We start from the raw sequence: 16,973 nt of genomic DNA, 5'->3' as shown, positions 1-16,973 counted from the left end.
GTTGGTTTGTCAGAATCATGGCATGGACTTGCTCATTGTGTTGGTCAGTAGTGGATGTGAATGGGCATCCTGCTCCTCCATTGTGAACACTTGTCTGACCATTTGAACTTCTCAATCCATTGAAATAAATTTCCCAATATTGTGATGCAAGCCTTAGGTAGATTTCAGTCGCCGGTACACACACAAACTATAGAAATTAAATCATTAGTCACTGTTCTTTGGTGCAAATGGAGAGAGGCACAGTTATGTTAACCCTAGAACAACAAATGTACATTCTATTTAGATGCATACACAGAAAGCAGTACAGCTGACCTAAGGAAAATTACAGCAGCAAAAGTGTGGATAATTATTTACTCCTGTAGTGTTGTTCATGGTACAGAAAAAGGACTTGATACTTTGCGACATCAAATGTTCAAAGACAGTGGCACATTCATATTTCAGCTTCCAAATGGATCAAATTTGCAATTCATAGGAGCTAGTCAGATCTCCCCAATGGCATTATGGTAATGTTGTTACATTATAATCAAGGGGTCAAGCCAGAGGAGGCATATAGTGGTTCCGATCCTAATTTAAAATGTAGGTCCAGTTAGGCTTTCTGTGCATATTTTAGACAAACAAAGTTATAGGAGTTAGTAATTGTTCTACACAATTCATTGCTAATATGGTTGTTATAATGTAAAGTATGGCCAGAAAGAAATAAGGTCTTCAATTTTCTTAGATTGTTTCGCATGATTTGATGTTCCTCAGTTTACATGCATGTAAAAATTATATATACTCGCTGAATAATAAAGATTGGTAACATTGTGTGTGTATGGTAGATTGTATAATATAATATAAAGTCACGAACACTTCTGGGTTGTAATTATACCATTGACTCTTAATGGAATCATTACAACCCACAAGTGTCCATGACTGTACAAAAGTATGTATTTTGGTCAAGAGAACAGTAATTACAAATTACAAAGTTCAACCACATTAATGCATAGCGAAATTTATAGCAGAGTTGATTTGGACACAGAACTTCATAAAACACTGCAAATATTCTTCAAAAACATACTTCATTATTGCTACATAAGTACCAAACAACATTATTTATACAATTCCATTGAATACATGAACATTATTTTCACATTTTATCATATTACATAATTAACTTTACAATAAACAACAAAAACTAACATCCTAAGCACACACTGTGTTCTTGTGAAATACATTTGTAAATTCTTATTGTATATGTCACTTGTCACTCATTTTTTCCACAATAATGATATTTAAAAATATAATTCATTCACCTCTCATAACTTCATTACACTAAATTCTGAAATTGACACAGAAGAATGTTCACAGCATCACCTTCTCATCCAATCACCCTGTTAAATGTGTTGTCTTCGTTGCCCCTAAAATTAAAGAAATTTACACATGTAAAACTTTGATGGTGAACAATTAAAATATTCATGGTTTTGAATAAACATTAGGGAGAATTCACACTCAAGCAACAAATGACACGTGTTGCTTTGGAATGAAGGCTCAAGCATCTGCTCCTGGTTGTTACAAACGTTACTTTGGCAACTTTGGAAGATGGTCCCAAGTCAAGCAGCCCATTGCTAACGCCTCCCTATTACTTGCGTGTACAACAGCAACTATTTCGTGGCGCACGTATGGGATTCGCTTGTGGTTTCTTTTCGAGACAGTCACGGGAATAGTTACAATGCAGAGACTGTGTTTTATGTAGCTCATGTAGTGTCTTATTAAATAGGTAATTTTTTACAATTCTAAGTCCATATTTTGGTGAAAATAACTAAATATGTATTTACATATTTAGCACATTTTTACTACACATAAATCCGTTCCCTGGGGATTACATATTGGTGACCAACAAGTAAATTGTGACATTAAATGGGCAATAACAACAAGGAGACAGAAAATGTAAAGCTGAAAATAACAACACTTAAAATATTACTCCATAGTTTTTAATTACTTTTTGTTGTTGACTATGTGGACTACTACTATTTCACTTCAGTGCTACTGTTTACAGAAAATTAACTAGTGCTATTTTGCCAAACTAGGAGAGAAGATTCGACAACTAAATCTGTTGTCCAATATGCCCTTTTCATTCAAATTAAATGTAGATACTGTAAACACTGCTGACATTATCAATAGAATATTTTTCAGTGAAGTGAGATGTTTAAAATGAAATCATATTAATTCTGCAAATGGGAAATTTCTCGAGACCCATGAAGCGAAAAATCATTTTGTAATTTGGTATCCCAAGAAGTGGAAGTATACTTTATGTTTATGTTTCAACATAACATTGTGAAGTTGGATTTTCTTACTGAAAGATGACAATATACGTTTGTCTAAGACTTTGTCTTAACCAATACATCTGACTGCATTAACAGTCACAGATGTAACAAGACTGTAACTACAGTATTTGCTGGCGTATAAGATGCACCACGTTTTTTGTATGCATATTTGAGGGAAAAGCTTTATCACTGAATTTGTAATTAATTTACAGTATTTCAAATATAAAATAATATGTATGTATGTCTAATTTAAACAGAAAACTTACCTAATCTAATTAGGAAAAGAACACATTTTAATCTTCCATCACACACAGCAAGAAAGAAATTGTCTATTTCAGAACAGAGGAAGTTTCCAGATATCAGTGCATAAGATGCACCCTGTTTTTCAGAGCTACTATTATACGCCGGCAAATACAGTACATGCAATCCAAAAGCATGTCGTTAGTTTATTGTTGTAACATGCACAAGACATCATCTAGCAATACTTGACAAAGTATTTTTGTAGATCACAAGTAAAGCAGATAATATCCTGTTTTTAGGTTGTCCCCAGCCTGTTGTACATCATATGCAATATTAATACTGTATAATCAATATTCATACATGTTTGTTCCAATTAAATCAATACAATTGATAAATTACAAGGAGATGATAAGAGAAAGTAGTCTACATATGCTTAAAGCCAGAAATTCAGAGTTGAACAGTTACAGTGGAAATTTGATTTTACACTTTCCCACATGATGAATTTGGTTCTGTTTGGTCCAAATACAGCAAAGTGTAAAAATACTCCACTGTATTTGTGTAGAAAATAAAGTAAGGTAAAGTTCCACTTGTTTTTTCATAGCTGTATCTACCTTTAAAATACAGTATGTTCCACCCTATAGAGCTAAGAAATTATAGACTGAAAAATAACAGAATACAAAGACAGCATTATTGCTACTAAAACTATCTATCTAACTATCTACTATCTACTATCTATCTACTAACACATCTATCTAAATATGAGCAACAAAGCAATTTCCTAATATCTAAATGTTAAAAGCAACAAAACAATCTATAAAGAGACACTGTACTACCACAGAACACCTGCTGCAGAGTTATTTTTTCCCAGCAAGATGCCAATCCTATGTGATGGTGCAGCATTCCCAAGCTCTAATCGATTTTTTTATGTTCTAGTTATTTCAGACTTGCATTACTAACATTTTTTTTTTCTACTCTCATATACGCATGTTTGAAATCAAAACATGCAAGACCAGTATCAGACATTGAAAAGATCTTACCTTCTATAATCATATTACATGCTGATTTTTAAAATTTAGTTTATATCCAAAGGGTACTGTTGTATTACTTGGATTCACAGTTTATTCCTTTTTCGGAGTTGACGATGCTGAAATATTGCAAAATGCTATTACGATGGAGCATGGCTACAAATATGAACACATTCATGTTTCCTTACTATTATACGCCGGCAAATACAGTACATGCAATCCAAAAGCATGTCGTTAGTTTATTGTTGTAACAAGTAGATCCGAAGTAGGGATCTAGGCTAATCTGCAAATTAAGAATCAACCCTTATATGAGTAAAAGAAGAGTATTGGATGAAGATTCTTAACCTTAAGTGGCTAGGAAAAGGTATTCCTAGCACCACGTTCTTCGCAATTAACATGCCATTTATTGAAAACTACACACATTTCAATTCTCTCTTTGTTGTTCATTATATCATACATATGAAGGTATGATATACTCAAATTGCAAAACAAAATATCTATTCTTACTATTATTAAAAAGCAGCGTTTGAAAAAGCAATTTGTTTCCCCTCTGTTATGTTATGGGATACATTTTATAAAAAGGGTCACAACTCCTCTACCACTTTTTTCTAATATATTTTACTTTTATGTGTAATAATGAGAACAAAAGCACATTTCAACAATGTGCGCCAGTTCGGGCTCCAGTGAAACCTGGGGACAAAGGTCAAACTTAGAAATTTTCTAAAATTATACATTTCTGTACACCATAATTTCAGTCCCCCCTCCCCCACCAAGTTGGGGCATGGGCATTACATACCCTTAAAGAATGGACTTTTGTCATGATTCCTTCCAAATTTGGTCCATACGGCCGATGTTAGTAATGAAATTCCAAAACTTGTTTCTGTAAGTTTGCAACACTGCTTTGGTCCATTGTGGTTGCCATGGGGCATGTCAAATACCATTTAAAAAAACGGATTTGATCTTTCTACGACAATTAAGTTCCCGAGCTACGATTTTTTTTATTACAGAAAAACAATTTTGTACAACAGAAATATTTATGTTAGGGATGGGCCGAGATGAAATTTTGTCCGATACCGATATAGTACTGATATAAAATTTACCGATATGGATAACCAATATTAAATTAGAAATGGTCTTTGAAGAACCTGAAAGGTTCATTGACTTCCTTAATAAATTTGTGTTCGAGGTGCACATTTAGACATTTACTTTTTTTAAAAAAGGAGGGCATTGAGAGTATCCATAAAAATTATAACAAAATGACAGAAATTTGCAATAAATTATAAGATATTTATAGATATATCAGATCGGTAAAATAATCGGTAATTTATCTATAAATCTATTCACCGATATATCTGGCAATAGAGTACCAATTAATCTGTCCCATCCCTAATTTATGTCAATATTCAATATGTGTATGATATCACCTTCAGGAAAAATTCTAAGGCTGTTAGTCTATAGAAATGCAATATCTAGAAATATGTGGGTGTTATTTCTGAAAACAATAAATAATTAAGTAAGTGAGCTACCATGTTGATTGTACAAGAACAGCAAGACACTGTGAAGGATGGCTAATTACTTCAAGACCTAATTTTTATGTTGAGAATCCTTCATGATTGCCTCCGATCACATACCTACAGAGGGCACATATTTGTGTTCTAGAAAATTTTTATAGTGTTCGAATGGAGTCTGAAAACTGATCTGGAGAGAGTTGATACACAGTGTTACCACAATTTGTTTCAGCCTTTCAGAGAGAATGCATAATGGCAAATTTGTCAAACAACAAAATCTCAATTTGAAAACTAAATAAATTGACTCAAAATGTACATATAAAAGATTCGTGATTATTAAGTTTATGCACAGGCAAATGTTGAACTAAAATAAAATCAAGCCTAAATTCAAATTTTGCATACAGAACAAAACAAGAGGCAGTTATGACGTAAAGATGTTTGCAAGTTGCTATATTACGTATTTACCAAGATTGAAAAGGATGAAATTGAAAATTATAAGTTACAAGATCTATTTGTTGATGAAACTGCACATAATATAAACTCGACACAATATGAGTTACGAAAAATTCCTTCCTTACCCAACATTAGCAAAATATACAGTGCTGGGAAAACATGATTATTAGTATCATGTTATAAATATGTGGAAAGTATTTTGATTTTAGAACCAAGAGCAAGAATAATGTGAATCCAAATATATACATGCAATGGCAGAAGAGTAGATGTTTCTATTCCTTGCATAAAATAACAATAATTTCAAATTACTTGGAAAAAAAAATATTGAGATGACTGGCTGCCATTAGTCAGAAATGGTGATTAAAATATATTTTTTCTGGAAGTAAATTTCTAACAGTGGAAAAGAAGGAAATTTAACAGACATCTATTCACAAATCAGTTAGCATTTGTACGTATGAACAGTTATACAACAGAAGCAATAAACAAACTAGGGATAATGGACATAATGCAGAGATAACACATGCAATTTAATATTTAAGAAACTGGCATAGACAAAAGGAAAGGATGGGATGGGACCAAATGATGAAGTAAGGAAGGAATGATGGAAGGGCTAATTTAAAAAAGTGGAACAACAACATAACTGGATCACTATGGCAATTTCATTTAATCTGGTATATGTTCGCATCACGTGTTGACATTTGGATTAGGGTAGGTAATTCTATTCATATTTGGGAAATGAGACATGCGGTAGTAAATAAATACACAGAACCTTAGTACTCACTGTTTTTCGAAAAACAGCTTTGCCAAAAAGTAGTACTAAGGTTCTCTGTATTTACAGGAAATTCTAGTTTGTAAATACGTCTTAAGGCTCAGCTGGACCCTTGGCCAGGACAGCAGTTTTCTCTTCTCTTTTGCACAAACTTAGAGAAATTTACATCATGTGCTGAAATTACGTAATAGTATTCATGAAATTAGCTAAAATGTGGATTGAAACTCAAGGAAGGGAAATTAAGAAATGTCCAAATTATTTACATTCAATGGTGAGATAATCAAGAGCCAGGCCCATGAACGGTAGAATCTTGAGGAATATCTACATCCTATTGCACTGACAATGCCCACAGCTGTCATGATAGTGAACTGGACTTCTTCTTGTCCTTGCCTCTCTCTTCCACATGTACAATATGGGTTTATTTTAAATGCTGAGAAAAATGAAGGTACTTTGCTCTAAACCAATTCTGGTAACAAATCCAACTACTGCATATACTCAGTTCAGCATTCACGCTATGAACCTGCTTTAATATAAGGTTCATCGTAGCAGAAATATTAATTCCAAAAACTCTTGGTTTAATAATGAGCAATTTATTAACACCTTCACCCTGACATACACAAAATTTTAGGGTGTGGAATGAGAGAATATATTAAAAAGCAGCTTATCTTTAAATATCAGTACAAATGCTGGTGGTGTCCAAGGTGCACAGGCACAAGAACAACTAATGGTGCAACATAGCAGATTCATGTGGGAATCCAAGGGTCAGGGCAACATCAACTTCGAGTTACTTCTTAACTTAAACTTACCCATTAAAGACATGTGTCTTTCTCACACACCTGTACAAAATCCGCGCCAGGATCCTCTGGAATTTCCCTCGGTAATATGAACTTCCCAGAAGGTAATGGGTTACAGTGGTTTGACTTGAAGTCCAACAAATACTTGTCCGCCTTGAAATAAAAAAAAATGTTACTTTGTAACACTTAAAGTAACATATGTACTTGCATTGACAAAAACTTAAAAGAAGGGGGAAATACACAGATGCGAACAAATATTACCAAAAGATGTTTACTTTTGTAGTGTAACACTTTGCAATTGACTAGTATTAAAAAGCAAAAGGAAACAAAAAAATATTTTTTTCTATATGTGTGTATGCAATGAATCCCCCCAACACAAAAAGGAAAGCGGTTCTTTTCTAATGTAACAATTTGCAATTGACTAGTATTAAAAAGCAAACAAAACAAAAATATTAATTTTTTTCTATATGTGTGTGTGCAATGAATCCCCCCAACACAAAAAGGAAAGGGGTTCAAGTAGGAATTTGTTTCATGGATCTTAATTTCCAAACAACTTTTGTTTCAAACTGTTCATGGTATGGTTCACTCTTTCTATAATTTCAATGATTCTGTAACTTATGTTCTTTAAGGCCCATATGACCAAAGTACATACGCAGACTTTTCGTCTCCAGATTTGAGTGTCTCGAAGTGCAAAAAAGCAGTGTTCCCACATGCCTGATTTTCGTCCATCGTAAATGACACCTTCTGCTGTCAACACGCACCCTTCGCTCGCAGTTCAGAGGGAAGCAGAGAATGGCCTTCCCTCGCAGTTCAGGGAGAACCTTTAATTTCCTAACTTGCAGTAGCTGCTGAGCTTAGCTGAACCTTGGAACCCAAACCGTTGCTCTGAAGCATAAATTTGGCAATGTAGTATACTAGAAACAGTTCCCATCACCATAGCAATTGGACCAATCTGATTGATTCAAGGCTTCATGTGACCCTCCCTGTTCTCACGCATAAGGCAAAACAAGAGTTTCAAGCTTGTTCTTTGGTCATGCAGGCTTTATATATAAGAACTTATTTACTGTGTAAGCGAGTACATTGACTAAATCAGCCCCCTTTACAATCTGCAGTCTTTGAGATGTCATCAGTGCACCTTCTAGGAGGGGTACAAAGCCAATGCAAAATCTTACATGTAGTAATGTTAGATCATTACATAAGCAGAAACATGCATATCAAATCAAAGGCCAATAACATATAATACATTTATTTGGCTTATATAGTTATTTTTAAGCCATTCTAATTTTCTACGCTAATCTCAAATTAACATCCTAACAATAAAAAAATAAGATTGATTGATTGTTTAATTTTACTTTGCTTTTTGTGCCACTTTTGGCTAATTTGCGAAGATGAGGATGAGTGATGGCATGATGAAATTGATGAATGGACACTCACAAACATCCTTGCCCAGGCTGGGATTCGAGCCCTGGCATGCCACTTCGCCATGGGGGGATAAAAAATAAGGTTTAAGAAACAAAAAAGAAAGTGTACTTTAACCTTAACCACATTGAAGAAGCATTAATTACAAGAGCATCAAAAAAAATCAAATCTAAGTGTATAAAGTATATATATTTACCAAAACCAATGCCATCCTGATCCGCTCTATATTTGAAAATCCTTCTCCTATATTGATAGGATATGTCTTAGAGTTCTCTGCTATATATGCTGATAGGAGTGACATGCAGTGTTCTTCATTCACTTCATACTGTGACCATAGGGCTTCTTTGAAAGCTACAAAAAGAAAACAAAATGAAAAAACTGTAGATGCTTGGTCAACATTTCTGCATAATTCTATCACTGCTTATTATTATTTATTACTCTATTTTGATGGTGTAGTGATAACATCCTTACCTTGTAATCAAGGGGTCCTGGGTTCGATATCCAGTGGATGCACACAGTGGTTCAGATGCCACTTTAAACTATAGATCCAGTCCCGATTAGCCATATTGTGCATAAAGAGGACTTAAAACTCAAACCCTATGCTGTGTCCCTATGAAAAAAATTCTGGATCCGCCCATTCATGCACGATACCAACGGCATCAAATCTATTGATGCTCCAAAAACGAATCAATTACTGCATGAAAGTGTGTTTTATGGCCTCTGCGAAGAATCAGGTTTAGTTTGATGCATTTTTGTATATCATAAAGGTAATGTCAAAATGCATCATATATGATGCAAACAAGTAATTCTTTCTGTATCCACTTTAATGCACCTTCCTGCATCTTTCTCTATGATGCACATTTCATCTGAGCTACAGACTTTATGCATTTTTTGCTTCAGATAATCAATTTACTCATGTTTAAAATTCACACAAAAGATTACACAGGTGTGAATGCACCACCAACATAATTCAATGAATTATAAGTTATTGAATTCATATTTTAAGTCCACTTTATGCACAGAAAGGCTAATCGGGACTGGACCTACAGTTCAAGATGGAATCCGAAAATAACAAAAAAAATCACTATTTTGGCTGGTACAAAGTATGCATATGACCAACTCACACACACAGATTAACAGAAAAGTGGTGTTGATGGTTCTTCACTGAAAAATGTATTACCTATTAAAGATGCATACTATACGAGGGGAAATCGAGAAGTTTTAATTATCTTCTGGAAGTTATTGAGCTATGTGAATGAAATTTCGCCAGTGTAATCACTGGTCCTTGTGTGCATGACGGTGTAAAATGTTCGTAGTTTTATATTTACTTTTTGACAGGTGATGGTAGATGTCAGTAAGATGAAAAGACCGAGGCTCACAACGTGATTAAGTTCCTACATTTGAAGGGTTATGGTACCTGGCAAATTCATGATGAAATGAAGGCTGTCTATGGTGATGATTGTCTGTCATACGACACTGCTGTGATGTGGAAGAGGAATTTTCAAAGTGGCCACATGTCCCTCACACATTTGGCAAGAAGTGGACGACCATCATTCACAGACGGTAGACTACAGTGAAGAAAAGGAGGATCTCATCCTGGAAGACTGATGAGTAGTCCTCCACATGATCAAACAAACTCTGCATATCTAAGGTGTCAGCATACTGAGTTCCGCGGTCCGTCTCCTTTCCGACAATATACCCACTCACTCATCTCAAGTTGCTGCTGTGGAAAGAAGGCAATGCAGCTATGAAATCTTGCTGCATCCACCCTATTCTCCCAATCTCGTCCCAAGTGACTTTTTCTTGTTCCCTGCCTGAAATGAAAAATTCACTGGAGGGGCGGCGATTCGACAACACAAAATGTCAATCAAGAGGTGCATGAGTGCATCTGCATGGTGACTTATGTAGAGAAGTCATAAGGACTACAATTTAAATGAAGTTTCTGGTTCATTTGGTTCATGCTGATAATTTAAACTTTAAGATACCCCTCATATTTATCCAAAAATGGAATATTTCCATCATGTTTCTCCTAATTAGAAAGGATAATCATTAATTTAACAAGTTAGAAGTGCATTTTTGCATCTCCCGTTCTCACTCTCTTTCAGGTATTTAACATTGATTTCTATCTTATGGGTTAATCACAACAATGAGACGAAAAACTCAATATGCTGACCAAGGCAGAAAATTTATTTTATTTTAAAACATAAACTAAACTTAACGTTTCAACCTTCTAGTAAGGTCTTCTTCAGACTCTACCCAGTACAAATGAAACAAGGTACAAAACAGGAAGATATATATATACACAAAAATCACTCCCCTACAGACACAAGATTATTAGAAAGTTGTTTTCTCTCTAGAACATTCCAGCAGATGGCCCTCCCTTGTCAACTGTACTTTCACCTGCAGCGATTTGGATAAACATTTCCTTTCATCTGGAAAGGGTTGGACTCTTTATCTCACACTCTTTTTCTCTCCTCTTTCGCTCTTGTCCTTTCCACTCTTTCTAACACCTTCTTCCATTCTTTGTTTATCTTCAGTCCACCATTCCAGTTCATTGTGTCTCCTTCTACTTTCTTCTCTATTTCCTTGGCTTCCTTCCATTTTCTCACTAGTACTCTCTTCTCCCTTCCTATCTGCTTAGCCTCATCTCACTCTATGTCATGTCCTGTTTCTCTCGTGTGTGGAAAGGACAAGAGCGAAAGAGGAGAGAAGAAGGAAGAGAAATGAAGAAAGAAAGAAAAAGAGCATGAGATAAAGAGTACAACCACTTTCCAGATGAAAGGAAATGTTTATCCAAATCGCCATCAGGTGAAAGTACAGTTGGAATGTTCTAGAGAGAAAACAACTTTCTCTCTAGAACATTCCAACTGTACTTTCACCTGATGGCGATTTGGATAAACATTTCCTTTCATCTGGAAAGTGGTTGTACTCTTTATCTCATGCTCTTTTTCTTTCTTTCTAATAATCTTGTGTCTGAAGGGGAGTGATTTTTGTGTATATATAGGGTGTTTTTTTTAGAGTGATAGAACTTTGAATTAAAATAAAGCACATAAAAAATTAAGTTTCAAGCCAATTGTGTTTTTATTTGAAAGATAACTTTCTGACACTTACTTTTTGAAAATAATTTCCGGCATATGTCCACCACGACTAGCTGTGATGAACCGGATTCGATCAGTCCAATTTTGAACCACTTCTTCAAGTAATTGGAGACATATGTCGTTAATAATACGAGTTATGTTGGCTTCCAAAGTGTCAATTGATGCTGGTTTATCAGCATAAACCAGAGACTTTTACATATCCCCAAAGAAAATAATCCTGTGGCGTTAGGTCCCATGATCTTGTGAGGCCAATTCACTGACAGCACCGATATTTCCGAAGTGCTCTATACATTTGGCGAACAGAACATTGATTTTGGAAATATATTTCCACAATTTGTAAACGTTGTTGCGGCGTCAGTTTTATCATGATCATTGCCAATGCTCACTGATCAGAAATGACAAAACAACATATCAAAAAAAAAAAAAAAAATGACAGCTATCCCTATCGAAAGTTCTATCACTCTTAAAAAAAACACCCTTTATATCTTCCTGTTTTGTACCTTGTTTCATTTGTACTGGGTACAGAGTCTGAAGAAGACCTTGCTAGAAGGTTGAAACGTTACATTTAGTTTATGTTTTAAAATAAAATAAATTTTCTGCCTTGGTCAGCATATTGAGTTTTTCATATCATGGAAACAAGGCTTAATGGTGTTATAATACAACAATCAGTATAATTGATTATCCCATGAAATAGATGATGGGACAAACACCTGTCCCTGCCATAATTACAGTTCAAGCCTGGGGTTCATAGCTGACTACCTCACCATGCATAATCATGGAACTCAAATGTTCAGTAAGTAATCCTTGATATATACAGTTATGACGTTTCCGATTTCAATAATTTATTTGGATTGTGTGCAATACAGGTAAGCACAATTAGTACTTATAAAACAAAAACTCAATAAGTTTATTTTAGCAAACTTACAAATTTCCAACGTATATAGGATGTGGAAGATACACTGTTAATCACTGCATAAACATTGACTGGTTTGGTTTATTTTACTTCGCTTTCCTGCCACTTCTGGCTAATCGCGAAGATGAGGATGAAATTCATGAAGGGACACTCACAAAGAACACCTAGGCCCAGGCTGGGATTCGAACCAGGGATCCCTCGTGTCATAGCATGGTGTGTTAACCACTCCGCCATGGAGGTACACAACTTTCTCTTTCTCTAACTTTTTTTTTTTTTGTTTTGTTTCATTTCTCGTTTCGACGCAACGATTCCTCGAAAAAATGTAATTTTATTCCGAAACGTATGCAACGGCGCTGCACAGGTTCACAATGCAGCACTGTTGCATACACATAACGTCGCAATTACAACAAGCAAAGTAGTAATCATTTAGCCACACCGAATGGTGTTATGTCCGAATAAATCGCATAATAAAGAAATTCTGGTTTGGTAACAATTTTCACGCTCATTTATCAAAGTCTCGATCGAGAAGAGATGCTCGGTATCGTTACGACAAGCCTCGACGATCTGGTCTCGTGGGTCTCTATAACGTTCCTATACTTTCAGTTAACTTGATAACTTCACCAAAGGTACGGTCAAGGACACTTCTGGGTTGTAACAATAGCATTCAAAGCCACTGGAATTCTTATAATCCGGAAGTGCGAGAGACTGTGCAAGTATAATCCATGGACTCGTACCGCACTTTCAAATAAACGGCCATCACGGTGCCATTCCCTTTCAGGATGGCCAAGTATACCAGCATTAATTACGAGTCCAGGTGCGGTAAAAAAAAATGGAGTTCCATCTACATTATTCTTTGACAATTCTACAAAAGATGAAACACCACCTAAAAATTACGATCCAATTATTTTCTACAGCAAAGTAAGTCTCGCTGTGTCGACTGGTGAGTAAATCATGACACACGTGTTTCGAAAAGTGGAAAGAAAAAAAAACAGGGTTCCGTTTTGCAGGCGGAGACAAATTACTCGCATACAATTGCTCAACCAAGGTGCTCAATTTAGAAGAGAAAAGAAGATGACTCTTCAAATCCAAGACTTCTTTTCTACAATGAATTACTTCGAGTGTGCTTTCTAGTTCCCGCACACAGTCCACCGCACTGCGATCGCTTGTACGCAGAAATTAGATATCAAATGATATCGTTTAATTATTTCATCCAGCAAATATAAACACATTCTAGAACGTGTTGCGGGATAATTGATTTGTTCTTTTTTTTTAAGTCCACTTAATGCACAGAAAGACCAATCGGGACTGGACCTACAGTTTAAAGTGGGATCCGAACCACTATGTGCCTCCACCGGGACCCCCTTGATTACAAGGCGACGACGCTCAAGTCTTGGACGACGCTACCACTGCGCCATCGGGGAGGCACTATGTTGCGGGATAAACAATGTCAGAATTCGATGAGACGCACGCTGAAGAGAGCTACTGGTGATGTTGCCGATGGCGAGGTCAAAAGGTTTAATTGACTGATTTGGTGTATTTTTCTTCCTTTTTCTGGCGTTGTACTAACCATTGCGCTACGGAGGTCGGCAAGAACTGAAAAGTAGGGAAAATCCTGGGAAAAAATATCCGTCGGATAAATTTCTATCCAGACTTCAAATATCCGGATATCGGCTATCTGATATCCGGATTATCCTCATTATCCGAATATCGTGGTTATTCGAATTATCCCGAATATCCGAATGTAAATTATCCGGACAGTTTTATCGTTTACCGGTTTTACGGGCTATCCGCATATTCTTTTATTCGTCATGTTCGTATTTCACTGTATGGATTTTTTTTACGAACCCTTCACCAAATCTTCACTATCCGGATATTAGAATTATCCAGATATTCGGATTATCCCTTGCATCCGATAAGGAAATCGGATAATTTGAAATCCGGATATCCGTTATCCGGATTTCGTGGCCATCTCTATCAACAGGCGTATCAACAATCGAAATTGTGTTAGGTCGATGTCTGCTGATCCAAAGCTGGCAAGAAAAGGGGCCATTTTTTAACCCTCTGTAACCCGCGACGGCACTGAGTGCCGCCTTTTTAAAGAAATTGAATTATTTTCCTTACCAGCGCAATAATTGTCGGGACAGCACTAGGTAACTTATCTTCACTACTCCCACGAAAACACAGAGGCGTTAGCGTCTTTTTTCTGTCGTTCTTTCAGTTGCTTACACGCCTCTGAAGTGACCTGTCCCTCTTTAGCGGCACTGAGTACCGCGCCGCACGGGAACGTTTCCTACCTTAAATCACGGCACACCAGCCATGAATTTGGGGGAAATAAGAAGAATAAAACCACGGTATGTTGTTCGGAATGCAAATTATTTGTATGCAGAAACCATTGCAGTACCCATACGAAATGTCGGAGTTGTCAAAATAACGATATTGAAAAGTCCCTTATATTTGAGTCAGTATGTATTTTCTTATGTATACCTCTTAAGAGTACGAGAAACAAATTGAGATTTGAACATTTAAAAAATATCTTGTACGTTTCTTCGAGGTGTATTTTCTACATTTGATTGCTTTTTCTGCGAGTCTGTACGATTTTGACAGAGTTTTGGAACAAATAGTTCCCTTCTACGCCCATATAAGTTGTACGATTTCAATTCGATTTGAAAAATAGGTTGAAATTTTTTTGAAAAAATACGTTGAATTTTTTTGAAAAATACGTTGAACATTTTTGGAAAATACTTTCATAATTAATTTTGTAGTGGCTTCATTACATGGTAAAGTTTTAATTACTTTTAGAATAATATTTTGGTGCATTTGTTTCAGGAGCCTAAGCTTATAATTGTATGAGACCGTTTCATTTTTTTTTTACTTTTCTTTTAATAGCTGATAAAAATGTCCGAAATGGACATGTTTGTGTTCATGTATATTTCACCTGATTTCCAGTAAGCGCTAGTGTAATTCTATCTCGATTTGCATCAATAAATAATTCACGTAAATAACGTTGGTTTTGATGAGGCAGCACAGAGTGCCGCGCGCGGGACATTTGTAATAAGGACGCGGATGACGGAGGGTTAATGTGGTGAACAGGCAGTCGGTTTCCAATAACATATCAGTTGAGGATGTCCGCGATATTAAGCCGCGTACGGCTTGACCAAGATGAGAAGAACCGCGGCAAACTTGCGAACTAAACTGGACAGTTATTTGTTTTCTCCTCTCGCTACTCCTTCGCATGTGCCCGAGTGCCCCCCCCCCCTGTTGGCATATGTATAATTTCCCTCCCTAGCTTCCTTGTAAAGAACTTCAACATTGTTGTTAGAATATTACGCTATATACGTAGATTTCCCCTTTTATAATGATACGGACCCTTGACAGTGAATAAAAGCAACGACGTTGTGTTGAAGTACGCCGCACATTTTCGCAACGCAGGGCAGGATTACATGGCTGCATTGCCAACGCTCCCTCGACGCGCTTGTTATTATTACACGAATAGGTGAAAAGACGGTATAAGGTTACTGATATAACAGCACCTGTCTTATACGCGAAGCATGATTCATTCATGATAGAATGAACATAAATTTAGAGCTGTTACTTCAGTATTTATGGATTGGTCCGGCCCAAGAGTACTATTCATTATCTAGCTCGCGTGTAGCTAAGATCACCAAATTTAAAAACAACTGCCCTGGTAAGGGAATTAATGCCAAATAGATAAAGTATTGAATTATTGAATAACAAAAAAGTATGTTAGATTTAGTTGAAGAAAAATGACGTTCCTGATTAATATTTTATGCATATTATCGTAAGTAGTAATGCGCATAAATCTTCTTTGACATTGTCCATGAATGTCATACGAACCTGCTGTAAACCTTACCTTCCAATAAGTTCGACGGAAATACCTATTATTCAACAAATGCTAAACAAGCCCCCCCGTAAATACGTCCTTGCTAATGCTCCAAACCTACAATTCAGCTTAGTTCTAAAATGTGGTTAGGTTAGGAGGTCCAGGTTTAGATCTCTTAGCATTTAGCAATTAGTTTTAGTATATTAAAGTACTAGACATGCCCCGCACGATACCCAAGACAAGACACTCTTGCGAACAGAACAGTGTCGTAGAATTGTGCACTTTGAAAAGTGGCAGATGCCGTGAAAGAAGAAACTTTCACGGTCACTCGTCAGCAATTACGAAGCACAATGCAATCACACCAAGCCCCGAAGCACCTGCTTACAAGGAAGCCAAATCGTCCGGGAGAAAGAGAGAGAGAAAAAAATCACCCATTCGCGAACAATCGCAGCCGTTTTTGTACCGCTGTCGCAACCCGCTCGCAGCTGACGCTTGCTTAACAATAGGAAGCGCGAGTGGAACACTTCGTGCCGAGGCGAGAAAAATGAGGCTGCGAGTGCAGGCCCAACAATGGTCCTCTGCGTACTTCCTGAACGCAGCTTTTTCTATA

The 16,973-nt window shown here is 36.3% G+C and overlaps 1 protein-coding gene across 4 annotated transcripts in view; it reads right to left on the bottom strand.

Moving 5' to 3' along the window:
* Positions 1-950: 950 nt before the first annotated feature.
* The window catches only part of LOC145998875 (phosphatidylserine lipase ABHD16A), a 130,358-nt gene continuing 114,335 nt past the window's right edge, over positions 951-16,973 (bottom strand). Inside the window, exons 11-14 of one of the 4 annotated variants that reach the window (XR_014443350.1) lie at positions 8,708-8,862; positions 7,135-7,245; positions 3,581-3,687; positions 951-1,397 (exon numbers count right to left, since the gene is read on the bottom strand). Coding sequence is in view for 2 of the 4 variants with exons in the window: in XM_083135570.1 (XP_082991696.1) it covers positions 7,108-7,245; positions 8,708-8,862 (293 nt within the window). In the remaining 2 variants the exon portion in view is untranslated. Of the gene's footprint in view, positions 1,398-3,580; positions 3,688-7,104; positions 7,246-8,707; positions 8,863-16,973 lie in introns of all 4 variants that reach the window. The other 3 variants (XR_014443349.1, XM_083135571.1, XM_083135570.1) reach the window with 3 other exon arrangements.

The sequence above is a fragment of the Lepisma saccharinum genome, chromosome 14 (assembly GCF_977018435.1).
Source record: "Lepisma saccharinum chromosome 14, izLepSacc3.1, whole genome shotgun sequence".
NCBI classification, from domain to species: domain Eukaryota; kingdom Metazoa; phylum Arthropoda; class Insecta; order Zygentoma; family Lepismatidae; genus Lepisma; species Lepisma saccharinum.
The sequence above is the reverse complement of the archived record's forward strand: the minus strand, read 5'-3'. Positions and strand labels throughout refer to the sequence as shown.